This window comes from Eptatretus burgeri, chromosome 11 (genome assembly GCF_056783735.1).
Source record: "Eptatretus burgeri isolate ZD-2024b chromosome 11, Ebu_testis_v1, whole genome shotgun sequence".
Lineage (NCBI taxonomy): Eukaryota > Metazoa > Chordata > Myxini > Myxiniformes > Myxinidae > Eptatretus > Eptatretus burgeri.
The window spans coordinates 42,662,330-42,680,337 of NC_140971.1; the positions used below are offsets into that span (position 1 = coordinate 42,662,330).

General features: G+C 45.0%; 1 protein-coding gene and 1 long non-coding RNA gene across 6 annotated transcripts in view; one reads left to right on the top strand and one right to left on the bottom strand.

The window, feature by feature from the left end:
• Window positions 1–266, top strand: part of LOC147016951 (uncharacterized) — a 77,211-nt gene extending 76,945 nt beyond the window's left edge. For all 3 annotated transcript variants that reach the window (XR_015049262.1, XR_015049261.1, XR_015049264.1), the window contains exon 3: window positions 22–266. This is a non-coding gene — a long non-coding RNA (uncharacterized LOC147016951). The remainder of the gene's footprint in view (window positions 1–21) is intronic.
• The window catches only part of LOC147016953 (unconventional myosin-Va-like), a 100,328-nt gene that overhangs the window by 29,724 nt on the left and 52,596 nt on the right, over window positions 1–18,008 (bottom strand). For all 3 annotated transcript variants that reach the window (XM_085846194.1, XM_085846193.1, XM_085846192.1), the window contains exons 13-17: window positions 14,481–14,606; window positions 14,265–14,348; window positions 7,431–7,571; window positions 7,180–7,277; window positions 6,390–6,476 (exon numbers count right to left, since the gene is read on the bottom strand). In XM_085846194.1, coding sequence (XP_085702320.1) covers window positions 6,390–6,476; window positions 7,180–7,277; window positions 7,431–7,571; window positions 14,265–14,348; window positions 14,481–14,606 — 536 coding nt within the window. The remainder of the gene's footprint in view (window positions 1–6,389; window positions 6,477–7,179; window positions 7,278–7,430; window positions 7,572–14,264; window positions 14,349–14,480; window positions 14,607–18,008) is intronic.

Sequence of the window (18,008 nt, forward strand, 5' to 3'; positions counted from 1 at the left end):
CCAAGTCTGCCATGTTCGCAGAATTCATTTCCACAAGATTCAAAGTTCATTCACTGGGAGCACACGCCCATCCATTTGGGCACACATGGTTGGGAGTTTGCAGTATGGGCAGGTGCCCGTTCAACCAGCCAAGAAAGTTCTCCAAGTCCTCCATTGTGCAGAGGCACACCACTCTCAGGTACTTTTCCCAAGTATTTTTGGCTTTTTAGAAACGTTGCAAGGTATTTTAGGTTGCAATCCTCATCTTGCACACATGATATACTGTATTTATATGGTAACCCCAACATCACTGCTTTTAGGGGTTTCCAGACATGAGTTCTGGGCAGATGCCATTTCAAAAGTCACATATTGATGAGTTGAACCTAGTTATAAAATGTTTATCTTCATTCATTCTCACTTGAGGAGTTATTTATTTTTTTTAACATATCGTTTGTTCTTACATCTAATACAGTCTATTGCAAAATTCTTTCAGTCATCCATGGCTTCAGTTCTTTTTTTGTGCTAATTTTCTTGAATGGAAAATATTTATCATACAAGACATGCAAATGCAATCAAACCTGTCATAGGCAGAATTAAGATCCTCCAATTCCAAAATATCATACCAAGTAATTTCTCCTCATTCATTCTTAAAAGCATCAATACTTTACTGTGTTACACACCTGGAAAATATCTCAGGTCTTACTCATATTTTGGTCTGCCCTCCATTTCAATGACATCATTTGAAATATCAGTAAACGGTCTGTAATGTCACAGTAAAAATAACTGATGATGGGTAACTCAAATTGATTAGTGAACATATCGATCAATGTGACAGTTCTTACAATACAAGTTGGTTTTGTTATTAACAAGAAACAAAAGTTACAATACAATTAAGTCATAAAATCCTGTGTATGACTATTTGTTACAATTACAAAATCCAACATTAAAATTCACCCATTATGTACAATAAATTATTTTTCATTGTCAAACCATCAACAGCATGTATAACAAGGAAAAAAAAATAAAAAATAAAAAGTCGTTAAAAAAACCCCCATTGTTTTAGTAATTTTGTTGTGCAGAGTTAAAGGGCTAGCCCATGTTTATTTACAACTAAAATGGCCACCAGTCTACGAGTTGGCCATCTTTGATCAGATCGCAAAATAAAGTGAGGTGCACATGTATGCCATCACGTACTGTGGCTGTGCCACATTTGAATAAAATTGGAGCATGCATGTCTGAGAAATGGTTGGAGACACATTTGCGTAACAAAATGGCCACCAGTCGGCAATCTTGAGAATCTGATCTCAAAAGAAAATCACGTGCATATGTAAGCAATCATTCATTCTATGTGTGCCAAGTTTGAACAACATCGGTAAATGCATGTCCGAGAAATGGTTGAGGACGTGTTCACCATCGAGTTTTTTTTAATAACTAAAATGGCCGTCAGTCAGTCATCTTTGATTGCATCATTAAACAAAATGATGTGCATATGGACACTGTGATGTCTCGTCTTTGTGCCAAGTATGAATAAAATCGGTCCGTGTGTCAGAGATGTGATTGCGGATGCCACAAAAATGGAGACCAAATCCATAAACCCCCGTTTCGGACCAAGTCCAACGGGGGGCTAATAACAAGGAGCCGATGCTATAGGTCCTCTGCCTTTTAGGTGGTATGATGAATAGATGTGTGTAATATGAAAGCTGAATCCTGAACGGCTTTTGTAGTATCACGTGCATAAGCAAAGTTACGGAGATGGTTGCCATGGCAGCACAATTCAGACAATCACCACTGTGATATATTTGGGTTGAGATAATGTCATGAATAGATATCTGCAATATGAAAGCTAAATGGTGAACGGTTTTTGCAACATCACGAACACAAAAGTACATGGACAGAGTCAGTCGGTCATTTTTTTTCATTTGTCAGAGGGGTCAGGTGCTCATTTTAAGGTCCCGTCTCCAACCTTATGAGAGCGGCAGGTACAACAACAGTAAATTTTGCATCCGGACGTTTATAAATAACTCCAATAAAAATGTTAGCATGCAACTGACTATTTTCTATAAATAGAATGAGTGTGCCAATATATGATAAAAAAGTGTGTGTGTCTGTGTGTCTGTGTGTCTGTGTGTCTGTGTGTCTGTGTGTCTGTGTGTCTGTGTGTCTGTGTGTCTGTGTGTCTGTGTGTCTGTGTGTCTGTGTGTCTGTGTGTCTGTGTGTCTGTGTGTCTGTGTGTCTGTGTGTGTGTGTGTCTGTGTGTCTGTGTGTCTGTGTGTCTGTGTGTCTGTGTGTCTGTGTGTCTGTGTGTCTGTGTGTCTGTGTGTCTGTGTGTCTGTGTGTCTGTGTGTCTGTGTGTCTGTGTGTCTGTGTGTCTGTGTGTCTGTGTGTCTGTGTGTCTGTGTGTCTGTGTGTCTGTGTGTCTGTGTGTCTGTGTGTCTGTGTGTCTGTGTGTCTGTGTGTCTGTGTGTCTGTGTGTCTGTGTGTCTGTGTGTCTGTGTGTCTGTGTGTCTGTGTGTCTGTGTGTCTGTGTGTCTGTGTGTCTGTGTGTCTGTGTGTCTGTGTGTCTGTGTGTCTGTGTGTCTGTGTGTCTGTGTGTCTGTGTGTCTGTGTGTCTGTGTGTCTGTGTGTCTGTGTGTCTCAGTGACTGTGTGTCTGAGTGACTGTGTGTCTGTGTGTCTGTGTGTCTGTGTGTCTGTGTGTCTGTGTGTCTGTGTGTCTGTGTGTCTGTGTGTCTGTGTGTCTGTGTGTCTGTGTGTCTGTGTGTCTGTGTGTCTGTGTGTCTGTGTGTCTGTGTGTCTGTGTGTCTGTGTGTCTGTGTGTCTGTGTGTCTGAGTGTCTGTGTGGCTGTGTGTCTGTGTGTCTGTGTGTCTGTGTGTCTGTGTGTCTGTGTGTCTGTGTGTCTGTGTGTCTGTGTGTCTGTGTGTCTGTGTGTCTGTGTGTCTGTGTGTCTGTGTGTCTGTGTGTCTGTGTGTCTGTGTGTCTGTGTGTCTGTGTGTCTGTGTGTCTGTGTGTCTGTGTGTCTGTGTGTCTGTGTGTCTGTGTGTCTGTGTGTCTGTGTGTCTGTGTGTCTGTGTGTCTGTGTGTCTGTGTGTCTGTGTGTCTGTGTGTCTGTGTGTCTGTGTGTCTGTGTGTCTGTGTGTCTGTGTGTCTGTGTGTCTGTGTGTGTCTGTGTGTGTGTGTCTGTGTGTGTGTGTCTGTGTCTGTGTCTGTGTCTGTGTGTCTGTGTCTGTGTGTCTGTGTGTGTGTGTCTGTGTGTCTGTGTCTGTGTGTCTGTGTGTCTGTGTCTGTGTGTCTGTGTCTGTGTGTCTGTGTCTGTGTGTCTGTGTGTGTGTGTCTGTGTGTCTGTGTCTGTGTGTCTGTGTGTCTGTGTCTGTGTGTCTGTGTCTGTGTGTCTGTGTCTGTGTGTCTGTGTCTGTGTGTCTGTGTCTGTGTGTCTGTGTCTGTGTCTGTGTGTCTGTGTCTGTGTCTGTGTCTGTGTCTGTGTCTGTGTCTGTGTCTGTGTCTGTGTCTGTGTCTGTGTCTGTGTCTGTGTCTGTGTCTGTGTCTGTGTGTGTGTGTGTGTGTGTGTGATCTGCACGCCCCTCCTCCACAATTCCAAAACCATGAAACCTAGTGGCCCGAAAACTTTGCATGCATACTAAGGGAACTCTAAAGGAGTTCATGAGTGAAAGCTGTGTTGGGTAAATTTACAATCCCATTTTGAAGAAAATTTTGGGGGTGCTCATCACAAAAGAAAACAAAATAAGGCTTACAAAGATGGCAGTATGCGATGGACTGTCTCGGACTCATTAAAGTAGATAATCAAAATAGGATCTCATGGATTAAATAACTGTTGAAATCTGAAAATTTAAAGAAATCAGCGATTATAATAACTAAACATATTTAGTTATTTATTTATTTCAGAAATACTGTCATCCCTCCCTTCTGCCGTGTCTTAATTCATACTTCCATAGGATAGGGTGTCACTACTGGGACCTGCAATATGTGTAGGAAACTGGAAGATTTGAACCATCTGTTTTTAAAATTCCCTCTACATGACGGACACAGATTGCCAAACATTTTCGGCAAATTGAACCAGAAGCATCCTCGACTCTGCAAAGCAGTTCTGAGATTTTAAAAAGAGCGGGAAATCCATATTGCATTTTGGATTACCCAAAGGCTCCTTCGTTCATCGATATGTCTGGGCAGATGGCGTATGTAGAGAGTCTGGAGGGAGAAGGCAGGGGAAGGAGTGGGGTGTAAATCCGAAGGGAGGCAAGGTGGGGTCGGAGGAGGTGGGAGGAGGGACCTGGCCTGAAAGCAAGTTATTTGGCAGAGAGATTGATGAATGCACAGAATAGCTTCTCATTTCCCTCCAGCATCTTTTCCTGAATCTTTCTTGTGATGAAAATCCCATGCACGAGTCCATACAGCATCTCATCAATCTTCACAATCTCCCTTAGCCTTTGATCAACAATCTTCTCCAGCAACGTCATCGCATGCTCCATCAATTTGATCGTTCTGTCGTTTCCACATTCCGTGATATCCATCCCCTTTGTTGAAAATGATTATGCTCTTCCTCCAATCATCCCATCATTACACACCTTCCTCATCAATTCTACCATCCACTTTCCTCAACCAAGCCTGAATGTCTTCATTCATTTAACCACAATTTCAAGTGGTCCATAGCCTTTCCTACTTTTCATTTGGTCACGCATTTTTGGAACCTCCTCTTCTTCTTCAACCTTGACATGGCTCAGTTTACTGTGCCTCAGCCATGCCCTCACTTTTGTATTGCACATTTAATAATAATCCTTCAAAGTACTCTCTACATCTTCACTTTATATCCTCATTTCCATGTAGTATCTGACCAGCATCGCTTACTGTACACACTCTTGATGGTCTATAGTGTGTTCGCCCTCTGGTGTTTATGTTTCATACCATTCTTGTGCTACTACACATCTTGCCTTACCCACTGCTTTCTTTGCCTCACCATTTATAACCAGATTCCATTCTCCTGAAATTTTCCATTCTTTGTCTGCCATCTTCCTTAAGGGTTTCTTTACACTCCTCCATCTTCATCCAACTCATTCCACCTTCTCTGGACTTCTTTGAAGAGGACCAGCTTTTCCTCTGCCAAATTCCATAGTTTAATATTCCCTCTTCATACTCACCCTCATCTTTTTTCCTCCATGCACCAATTTACACACACACACACGAAAAATTACGGGTCCAGACCGGGAATCGAACCCAGGTCCTCTGGCAAACCATACCAGTGTTCTGCCAATTGAGCTATCTGGGCGACCCTCCGGCTGAGCAACGCAACTCTTCCACACATATACATTATATATATATATATATATATATATATATATATATATATATATATATATATATATATATATATATATATATATATATATATATATATATATATATATATATATATATATGATGTTTGGTCTATCCAGTTCATTTCTAAATATATTACTCGAGAGAACTCGCCTACTGTGTCTGGGCACCAGAAGCTGAGGCAGTGGATGGCGAGTCACACATCCAGCTCGCATATCTGGGATGCTGGAGAGAATTCACCTAATGGGTCTGGGCACCTCAGGGACACGGGTACATGTTCCCATTGTCACATCACCACTGTCCATCTTCCCAATCCATTTTCCTCCACATTCTCCTGTATATTTGGGCTGTGTGAGGTGAGCGAGAAAGGAAAAGGCTGCTTTTTTCTCCATAAGTTACTTTTATTTTATTTTCAAGTCCTTGTTTTATTCTTCTCCCCCGAGCGAATGATGACCAAGTCTTTTTGTGCAAGTAAGATTGAATAAGAATACGTGTTATGGTTAAATCTGCTCTTATGTGCCTTTTTCTTTCTGGTGTGTTTGTAATAAATAATTGTTTGTTGTGATTTCAAATCTGTCTCGGTTGTCTTTTCCTTTATTGGTCCGATGCAGTGCACAAGCAGTTAGACGGGAAGTTGTGCCCCACCAATTTGCTTTTTTAGCCAGCGCACACTCACTGTAACACTCGGCAGTAATACGAGTGTGCACGTGACCCTAATTAGCCGGCCATCCACAGGTAAAGTATCATGCGAATTAGTATCACCCTGCCCAGATTAGCTGTGCCAATCGGCGTTTGCCGAGCAACCTGCCGGTGCGCAGAGTTATCTGTGCCTGGTGGCCTCAGGACCAGGCATTCAGGAGGGACCCAAGTGCTCCCCCTCGAGGAAGGCCTCGAACCCCGGATCCGCGACAATATATTTTGTTTTGACCTTTGCATTTCCTGCTGCCCATAATTGTTGGACATATAATGATATTGAGACTGCAAAACCAAAATCACCAACAAATGTCTCTCACACAATGGATAATTGATTGTGAAAGATGTATTGAACTAAACCTCAACTTCCGCTCCCACGAGATCCATACCTCGATGGAAATCCAGCAGCACTGATCCTGATAGTTTCCAGGACACCACAAGCTCTTAGCTGCTGGGCTGCCCTCACAGAATCAAACCTGAAACACAATCCTCACATTACCTGCTGCAAAATGTATTTTCAGGCTAACCAGTGGTGTAGACCTCATCCAATGAAGTCTCACAATTTAAATCTTTAAACACCAATCGATGAATTTGCCAATAAACTACAGATGGCAAATGGAGACATGAGTTGACCACATGCATAAACTCAAATCTGCACACTGCAAGCTAAAAGTGCTTTGAAGAACTTGAAAAAAAGGAACACGACATGCACAAACAATTACCATTCCATTTGGGAATGGTACTCAGTAAAGCACATACCTCCACCAGGCTGAATAGTTTACGTTTTGTATCCCACCGATAGGCCGGGTCCTGTTCTGGACTTGAACCAAAGTCTAATCGGCTTGTTATTGTCACCTAACCAACTCATCCACCTTGTTTCATCTGAATTAGTCCACAATGGTTGAAATATTATGCTATATATCGTTTTTTGATTCTCTCAATGATGAAGAACCACTTAGAATTTATTCAATCCGGATATGGATCTTCACAAAAATCGAATCAATTCATCTTTTTCATACACCCAACCTGCCCACCAAGTTTTGTCTGAATCCATCCATAATTTTTTGATATATCCTGCTTACAGTCCAACAAACAGGGGTGAATACATCATCTCTGTTCACCTTCGTTGGTGGAGGTAATGACAATATGGCATTTTATTTCAACACAATCTACACTTACTTAAAGGACAGCTTATCATCATTGGGATTGATGCAGCGTATGTAGTGAGGTGTTGTGCCATTCAGTGTCTCCATTAGCATCCGGAGAGAGTTCCGAAACTGCAAGGGTGTGGGGAAGAGAGAGAAGAGGAGAGATGCGTCTAACAGGTCATAGTCAGGCCGGGAATGGAATCCAGAATAGACAACTCAAAGGTAAGTGCACTACCTTGGTAGCATTCTATCAGACGTTGAAAACAAAGTACAAATTCTGACCTGCAGACCGACCGTCTTCTTGTGCTCACGTTTACTGGCCCTTATAGGTGGATGTGCAGAGCGAATGGTCATGCGTGGAGCATGATGACTGGCCAGGCCTTCCACTTTGCCTTCTTGGAACAACTCAGCCACAAACTCAGACTAGGGAAAGGACAAGCAAAGCTCAATGCGGTACAAATTGTTGTTTGATGATCCCATCAGAGCACATAGCTCGACATAAAGATCACAGGTTAAGTTCACGTACATTGTGTAATTTATGTATATTAAAGGACGTTTTGTATATCATGAAAGTACGCTTAACCTCCTCATCCTGCATTTTAAACCATTCTTCATAAGCTACTCTGATCTTTGTACCTCGTTTCCACATGCCACAACACATGCAACCCGTTAATTTTGCCATCCTTGTTAGGCATATCAAAGCAAGCTCACCTGCTTCTTATCATGATGCCCCCCCCCCACCCCAAGTGTGCTGACAAGCAATGGGATGAAAGGTGTCCAATGACATGAGTGAGCATATAAATGACAAGTCAAAACAAAAGAACATGCCAGTCTTTAGCATACAATAATCCAAATCATTCTTTGACACCTTAAATTAAAACAAAAATAAAAAATAAAATAATTATAATAATAACACGTTAAAATATTTAAACTACCGAGTAGGCAGTGTGAATTCAAGGCTTTGCCAATACAAAGAGTCCACATCCACAACAAATGAATGGAAGTGTAAGCTCTCCACCCAATCTGGAGAGACGGTCATGTGCATGGGCTGCAGGAGAACCCGGGTTGGGGAAGCAATGAATCGAGATAGGAAACAAAGTATTGGATCACTTCAAAAAAAAAAAATATATATATATATATATATATATATATATATATATATATATATTTACATATACATATACATACACATACACACATAGTGAGGAGAACAAGTATTTGATACACTGCCGATTTTGCAGGTTTTCCCACTTACAAAGCACGTTGAGGTCTTTAATTTTTATCATAGGTACACTTCAACTGTGAAAGACGGAATCTAAAACAAAAATCCTGAAAATCACATTGTATGATTTTTAAATAATTAATTTTCATTTTATTGCATGAAATAAGTATTTGATACATCAGAAAAACAGAACTTAATATTTGGTACAGAAACCTTTGTTTGCAATTCCAGAGATCAGATGTTTCCTGTAGTTCTTAACCAGGTTTGCACAGATTGCAGCACGGATTTTGGCCCACTCCTCCATGCAGATCTTCTCCAGATCCTTCAGGTTTCGGGGTTGTCGCTGGGCAACACAGACTTTCAGCTCCCTCCAAAGATTTTCTATTGGGTTCAGGTCTGGAGACTGGCTCAGCCACTCCAGGACCTTGAGATGCTTCTTACGGATGCCACTCCTTAGTTGCCCTGGCTGTGTGTTTCGGGTCGTTGTCATGCTGGAAGACCCAGCCACGCCCCATCTTCAATGCTCTTGTTGAGGGAAGGAGGTTGTTGGCCAAGATCTCGCGATACATGGCCCCATCCATCCTCCCCTCAATACGGTGCAGTCGTCCTGTCCCCTTTGCAGAAAAGCATCCCCAAAGAATGATGTTTCCACCTCCATGCTTCACGGTTGGGATGGTGTTCTTGGGGTTGTACTCATCCTTCTTCTTCCTCCAAACACGGCGGGTGGAGTTGAAACCAAAAAGCTCTATTTTGGTCTCAGACCACATGACCTTCTCCCATTCTTCCTCTGGATCATCCAGATGGTCATTGGCAAACTTCAGACGGGCCTGGACGTGCGCTGGCTTGAGCAGAGGGACATTGTGTGCGCTGCAGGATTTTAATCCATGACGGCGTAGTGTGTTACTTTGGTTTTCTTTGATACTGTGGTCCCAGCTCTCTTCAGGTCATTAACCAGGTCCTGCCGTGTAGTTCTGGGCTGATCCCTCACCTTTCTCATGATCATTGAGGCTCCACGAGGTGAGATCTTGCATGGAGCCCCAGACCGAAGGAGATTGACTGTTATCTTGAACTTCTTCCATTTTCTAATAATTGCGCCAACAGTTGTTGCCTTCTCACCAAGCTGCTTGCCAATTGTCCTGCAGCCCATCCCAGCCTTGTGCAAGTCTACAATTTTGTCCCTGATGTCCTTAGACAGCTCTCTGGTCTTGCCCATTGTGGAGAGGTTGGAGTCTGATTGAGTGCGGACAGCTGTCTTTTATGCAGATAACGAGTTCAAACAGGTGCAGTTAATACAGGTAATGAGTGAATGGGAGGGCTTCTTAAAGACAAAACTTACAGGTCTGTGAGAGCCGGAATTCTTACTGGTTGGTCGGTGATCAAATACTTATATCATGCAATAAAATGCAAATTAATTATTTAAAAATCATACAATGTGATTTTTAGGATTTTTTTTTTTTAGATTTTGTCTTTCACAGTTGAAGTGTACCTCTGATAAAAATTACAGACTTTTACATGCTTTGTAAGTGGGAAAACCTGTAAAATCGGCAGTGTATCAAATACTTGTTCTCCCCACTGTATATATATATATAGACATGTATCGTTTTTTTTCTTCTTCCATTCCCACTGACTTCCCACTGGCAGGGCTGCAAAAGTAGGTACACAGTAATGAAAAACAAAACGTGCGCACAAAACATATTTTATTGATTATACAAGCACATCAATAATAACATACCAATAATAAACATATTAATCCCTCAAATGTTCAAACTGTTTGCCCCCGGCATTCACATTCATTAAATGAATCCTCGCACCACTATTATAATACTGGAATAATCCTTACTGAATACCTACTTTTGCAGCCCCCTGTGTATATATATATATATATATATATATATATATATATATATATATATATATATATATATATATATATATATATATATATATATATATATATATATATATATATATATATATATATATATATATATTGCACTTACAGGAAACGAGCAAATAAGTAGTGCTTGCAATCAATTAAAATTACGTATATCTATATCTATATATTCAGGTTAGATTGTTATACGGTTGTCAGGTCAGGTTAGATCTGTGACCTGCTACAGGTACCATGTAAACCTGTACTAACCAGTTCCATGGTCGGGTTGTCGGTGACTAAACAGTCTCCCCCACCAGGTTTTCTGGTGAGGAGGGTGTTTGGATATGGACACCCAGCAGGATTAAAAACAAAACCTGTCAAAGGGCGGAGGAGCTCCTTGTGAGCCAACGGCCATCCATATCTAGTGCCCAACTGTGTCTGCGGACGTCCTCCTGCAGTTGGGTTACTTTTTATTAGGAGGTTGGTGGCAGGATTTGCACTCCGGCCACCGTAAAACCCTTCATTCCGCAAAACACAAAAACGCAAAAAAATCTGAAAACCCACTCCGTGGGAGTACCTCCTGTGCAGCTTCCCTTCGCAGGGCAGCTCACCGGATGACGGGATTGGGGCAAAGCCTTCGGGACCCCCAATCTTTGTTGATAGGAGGGAAACCACGGGGTAACATCCCTGGGTCAGATTGCGGGAGAGTGTATCGGAGTGGTGCTGAGGTGTCGTCCACCAGACGACGGTCTCCTTGGGTTAACCTGAGGCGGTCCCTTCGGGTGGGTGCCTGGAATGTCCTATCCCTAAGAGAGGACGATCACCTGTCTCTGTTATCATCTGAGCTCAAGCGTTTGGACATCGGGATTGCAGCTCTCTCTGAGGTTCGGAGACCGGATTGCGGCAAGATAATGGTGGGTGGTTACACCTACTATTGGTCTGGTCGCCCTGATGGTTACCATACCCAAGGAGTTGCTGTAGCTGTGTCCAATAAGCTGACCCCAATGATAATTGAGGTAACACCAGTCAACGAGCGTATTATGAGATTAAGGATTCGTCACTCCTTAGGTGTCATTTCCCTGGTCTCTGTTTATGCTCCGACTGAGGCGAGTGATCTCACCGTGAAGGACGAATTCTACGCCACGCTCGAGTCTGTGGTTGATCAGTGCCCCAGACGAGATATACTTCTCGTCTTGGGGGATTTCAATCCATCGAATGGAACTGATCGGGATGGTTATGAGGTGTGTGTTGTCCCCATGGGTCAGGAACTATGAACCAGAATAGCACCAAGTTCCTTGACTTTGCAAGAAGTCATGGACTTAGGGTGGGTGGTTCATGGTTTCAGCACCTGCAAGCTCATCGCTGGACTTGGTATTCCAATGCTGGTGGTGTGACAAAGGAGATTGACCATGTCCTCATTGACGGTCGTTGGAGGATGATCCAGAACTGCAGGGTCGACCGGAGTGCTCAGTTCCTCAATACTGACCACAGGCTTGTTGTAGCAACTCTAAAGCTGCACCTTAAATCCTGGAGAATGGTACCATCCCAGCCTAGGCTGGATGTTGGCAAGCTCAGGGATGAGAGAGTAGCTAAGGAGTTTGCGAACAGGCTGAGTGGACACTTGGGGGGTCTGGGTGCTTTGGGGGGTCCTGAAGAGTTGTGGAGCGCCTTCAAGACCACCGTCCTTGATGTAGCCGGTGGATGTGTTGGAACTCACCGCAGGGCAAAGAAGAATTTTGTCTCTCAAGGGACACTGGATACCATTGACCAGTTGCAGGGCCAGGCTGAATGGCAGAGCTGAGCTGTTCAGGGAGCTGAGGCGTAAAACTGAACGTGCACTGAGGGTGGACAAGGAGGCCTATGTGCGAGGAATCTGTGAGGGGGTAGAGCATCACCTGTGGACAGGTGATTCTCGTCCCGCTTACAGGGGAATTCGCGCATTGCGTTCATCCAAGCCCATCCCTCGGAGCACTGCAGTTAGAGCAGAGAGTGGTAGGCTCTTGACAGAGGAGTCTGAATTGAAGGCCCGCTGGGCCGGTTACTTTGAGCGGTTGTACCAGTCTGATCCCCCAGCTGTCGAGTTGGACGTCAAGGGTGTTACAATCCCTGTTTCTGACCCTCGAATCAACTGTGGTCCACCTTCGCTTGTGGAAACACGGGCTGCGGTGAACCGGTTGAAACGGGGCAAAGCTCCAGGGATCTGCGGCATCCATGCTGAACTTCTCAAGCCTGGTGGTGTGCATTAACGCTGCACTCGTGTCGTTGCATGCAGTTTTGTGCTCTGCCTGGAACACAGGTATCATCCCAACTGATTGGAAGAGGGGCCTTGTTGTTCCTCTCTGGAAAGGGAAGGGTGATCGCCAAGACTGCAACAACTACCGCTCTCAGTTGCTCTCAGTGCCGGGCAAGGTCTTTGCTCGGATAATTCTTGATAGGGTTCGCCACCATCTGCTTGAGCACCAGCGTCCAGAGCAGTCAGGCTTTACACCAAAGAGGTCAACGATTGACCGTATCCTTGCACTTCGTGTCCTCACCGAACGCAGACGAGAGTTTTGGCAGGGGCTGCTTGCAGCCTATGTTGATCTCTGTAAAGCGTTCGATTCAGTGAATCGGGATGTCCTCTGGAGGATTCTTGGTCTTCGTGGGGTGCCACCAAAACTGATCGATCTGATGTCTGAACTCTACTCTGGTACTGAGAGTGCTGTGAAGTGTGGTGGTACCATCTCTGACTTATTTCCAGTTGTTACTGGAGTTCCTCAGGGGTGTGTACTGGTCCCCACACTTTTCAGCACTTGTATGGACTGGATTCTAGGGAGGATGTCGGAGAGATCAAGCTGCGGTGCATCGTTTGGGAATGTCAAGATCTCGGACCTTGATTTTGCAGATGATGCAGTCATCTTTGCGGAGACTTTTGACATCCTCTTGGGGGCCCTCGAGGTGCTGAATGAGGAGTCGGAGCCGCTGGGATTACGCGTTTCTTGGGTCAAAACTAAGATCCAGGCTTTCGGTGACATCTTGGATGCTGCTGTCCTGTCTGTGTCTGTTTGTGGTGAGGATGTTGAGGTCGTGGAGAGATTGATTCACTTACCTTGGCAGTGATATTCATGTCTCTCCTGGCTGTGAGTCATCGGTCAATAGGCGTCTGGGTCGGGCCTGGGGAGTCATGGGTTCACTGGATCATGGGGTCATGGGGTGTGGCGCTGCCGGTACCTGTGCGGGAGGACGAAAGTCTGAGTCTTCAGGTCCTTGGTGCTTGTAGTCTTGCTCTATGGATGCAAGACTTGGACTCTGACCAAGGATCTGAGATGGAGACTTAACTCCTTTGGTACCAGGTCTCTTCGGAGAATCCTTGGCTATCACTGGTCGGATTTTGTGTCCAACGAGCGGTTTCTGAGAGAGACTCGGATGACATTTGTTACCTGCATTGTCTGTGAGTGTCAGTTGCGGCTGTATGGACATGTGGCTCATTTTCCTGACGCTGATCCTGCTCACCAGATTCTCTCAGCGAGGGAGTCTCATGAGTGGAGGAGGCCAGTGGGCCGACCATGTGCCTCGTGGTTGCAGCAGGTTGACCATCATCTCAAGGAGATGGGGATGGGCCTGGCATCTGCCTGGGGGATGGCCAGACGGAGGCCCCCCGAGTACCGGCGGAAAGTGGACGCAGCGACGCGCTGTTCTGGCACATGCTCCCATACCTGACCTAACCTATCTATATATGGGAAAAGATAAATCTAGATCGTGGAGTCAACCAACTTCAATAAAGCTGGAGCAAGACCTGTTTTTGGTTGGCCCATCCGAACCCCCAGCTCACGATCCTGGGAACCCATGTTCAAATCTCAACTGCAAGTGTTTATTTATTTATTTTAATATAAATTGTAAGGACATATTTTCCAATGGACAAAGTACGTTGATGCCGCCCAATGTATGTCCTCTGTGCAATTTTTGAAAATACAAAAAGCACAAAATCAAATTAAATTAGAGTAGTTTTCATTTCAATGGCAAATAAAAGGCACAAACTTACTTCACTTGCTTTCAAAATGTTGATCGGCTCCTGGTACACAGTATCCTTGTTTTTCTCCAAAAAGCCCTCACACTGATATTCTACCTGAAAGGTAGTTCAATGCAAAAGTCAAAACCTTGAATAGTCAGAGCTGCTTATCAAGAATGTACCAAAGCAAAACTATTGCCCACTGCAACCCCATCCCCCAACCAAATGACAAGGGTCTGAAAGCAGCACCTTATCTGCAAAATGAATGATAACAAAGGCAAGGTTGGACATGCGTGGCTTCTCAAAGTGTTCACTGCTGTTCTGGTGATGCTCGTACAGCTTAAGTGCCCAGCTCTGGTCCGTCCCTTTGGGCATCTGCAGCATGCAGTACAGTATTTATAGCTCAGAAGAACAAATAGCTCAACAATATATACTAATAAAAGGGTGAGTAAGTGTGTGTCTCCTCCATAACTTCAAAACCATAAAACCTAGTGGCCTGAAACTTTACATGCATACTAAGAAAACTGCAAGGAAGTGCAAGAGTGAAAATTGGGTGTTTGGATTAATTCAATTAAAACAGCCGTTAAAGATACTTAACGGCATTATTAAATTATATCCTTCATCAGGCGTTCCTTGGCCACCTTGCTCTCTGTGGTGAATTGAGGTGAATTGAGGGACATGACGCGGGATCACATGTTTTGCGTCTCGCGTATAAGGGGAGGTCTCCGCGGCACGGAGTGATTGTCCCCGGGGCATTGCCATTTACATCGGCTGTTCACTTGATGCTCGTTGACTGAAGGTGCTCATTGACTGGTGAGAATGGAGATTATATCGAACTCCGTGCTTACGCGGATTTAGTCTGCAATGATTAATCGCACATGTATACGTTACTGCTTATGTACTCCTAGCTGAACCTGTATTCCCCGGTGTGCCCACAGAAGCGGCTTCAATCAAATGGAATAAAGCCTAAACTCTGAAGGTTCTTCTCTCGCTCTCATTCCAATTTATTCCATTTGGTTTTCTCGGCTGTCTCAACCAACGATGGACAAGATCTACAAACCAGAGAGGTTCGACGCAGACCCAAACGCGACTGACGCAGAAATGAAATGGTCGCATTGGTTCCGTTCCTTCTCACACTATCTGACCATCATCGAGGAGGGAGCTGACAAATTTGCCGCTCTCGTGAATCATGTCTCGCCCGGCGTGTACAGGCTCTTCTCGGAGTGCGACACTTACGAAGCAGCGATCGACGTGCTGCAAGCACTCTACGTGAAGCCCAAGAACGAGGTATACATACGACATCTTCTCAACACACGCAAGCAAGCAGCCGGGGAGACAATCGATCAGTTCCTGCAAGCTCTGAATCAGCTGGGAAAAGACGGCAGCTTCCGGGCAGTAAGCGCCGAGGAACACCGAAAGGAAGCCACACGGGAGGCATTCATCCAAGGACTCAGATCAGCCCACATACGGCAACGCTTACTAGAGAAAGCGCAACCCACTCTTGACAAGGTAGTCGATCAGTCTCGAGCGATGGATACGGCACAGCAGCAATCTGAGTCATTTGGGACACCGATGCTGCTAATGAACGCTGCTACGGTGGGAACCCAAGGAACCCCACTGGCACAGACACAGCCAGACATAGGGGATGGAGAAACACCCGAGGAGCCGGATACCCAGGCCACGTCAAACTCCTCAGCAACTGCTCCGGTTGGTAAATGCTTCTTTTGTGGGTACAAAAGGCACCCTCGTCAAAAATGCCCCGCCAGAGATGCCACATGCATGAATTGCGACAAGAAAGGGCATTATGCCAGGGTATGTAAATCTACTCTAAGGAGAAATAAACCCACTTCTGCGGCTCTCTACTCGCAAAATAAATTAACTGCAGCCTCCCCGGGGAATCTATCCAAGGCTATCATCAACGTACGAATTAACGGGCATATGGCTGAGGCACTGATTGATACCGGTAGCTCTGAAAGTTTCGTCAACAGCTCGCTAGTGAAGGGCAGGAAATGGATAATCCACCCGACTGACAATACGGTATGCATGGCCGCCACATCACTACAATCCCGAGTACGAGGGTACTGCAATGTTGAATTGGATGTAAAAGGGTACACGCATCGGGATGTAAGGGTACTGGTGCTTCGTGATTTGTGCGCAGACGTAATTCTGGGTCATAATGTCCTCAAGCAGCACACGAGCGTCGAAATACCCTTTGGAGGAAGCAAACCTCGTCTAATTTTAAATGCGTTGACCACCGCGGAGGTGACGTCCCCCCAGCTGTTCGCTAACTTGTCGCCGGTCTGCAAACCGATAGCGATTAAATCACGGCGATATACCACTGCTGACATGAATTTCATCACTTCGGAAACCAAGCGATTACTGGAAGAAGGAATTATAGAACCGAGCGATTCGCCATGGAGCGCACAGGTGTTAGTAACCAGCAGTCAGAACCATAAGAAACGAATGGTTGTCGATTATTCCCAAACGGTCAATCGCTTTACCCAACTCGATGCCTACCCCCTGCCGCGCATAGACGAGATGGTCGAACGCGTGGCCAATTATAAGGTATTCAGCACCATCGACTTGCGAAGCGCCTATCATCAAATTCCCATCCGAGAGGAAGACAAACCTTACACCGCATTCCAGGCAGGGAGGCACCTCTACCAATTCAGGAGAATACCTTTCGGTGTCACGAATGGGGTAGCTTGCTTCCAACGGGTTATGGACGACATCATCTCAGATGAAAACCTCAAAGACACTTTTGTTTACGTGGACAATGTCACAGTGTGCGGTAGGGATCAGGGGGAACATGATAGGAATCTGGACAGATTCTTGAGCATTGCTAGAAAATATAATCTGACCCTCAACTACGAGAAATGCGTATTCTCGGCAAGGTCAATTGACCTTCTCGGCTACACAATAGCCGACGGCACAATTAAGCCTGATCCTGAACGATTGCGCCCACTTCGTGAGCTACCCCCACCTCAGGACCTGCAGGCAATGCGCCGGGTGATTGGCATGTTCGCTTACTATGCGAGATGGATTTCGCAATACTCCGAGAAAATACATCCCCTAGTGCATTGCAAAAACTTTCCACCAGATGCCGCTGTTGTAAGAGCTTTCCACAACCTCAAGGATGATATCAGTAAGTCTGTGGTTTTATCGATCGATAGCTCGGTGCCCTTTGTGGTGGAAACCGACGCTTCAGATCACGCCATAGCTGCTACACTTAATCAGTCTGGGCGGCCGGTCGCGTTCTTCTCGAGAACTCTCTCTAGAAGCGAGCAGAGACACTCAGCGATAGAGAAGGAAGCGTACGCCATCGTCGAAGCGCTGCGGAAATGGAGACATTATTTACTGGGAAACCACTTCACGCTCGTTACGGACGAACGATCCGTGGCATTCATGTTTGATGGGAAAAATAACGGGAAAATTAAGAATGAAAAAATTATGAGATGGCGGATAGACCTAGCTTGCTACAGTTACGACATTGTTTACCGGCCCGGGAAGGAAAACCCTGCTGCAGATACCTTCTCTCAGGTCTACTGCTCGGCAACAATCAGTCAGGCTTTGCAAGACCTACACGTGTCTCTCTGCCACCCAGGGGTAACCAGAATGGCACATTTCGTGCGCAGACAAAACCTTCCCTATTCTGTTGAAGATATTAAACAAATGAATGCTTCATGCCCTGTTTGTGCTGAACTAAAACCCAGATTCTATGGCGCGGCATCTGGCAGACTGATCAAGGCCACTTCCCCCTTCGAGAGACTAAACATC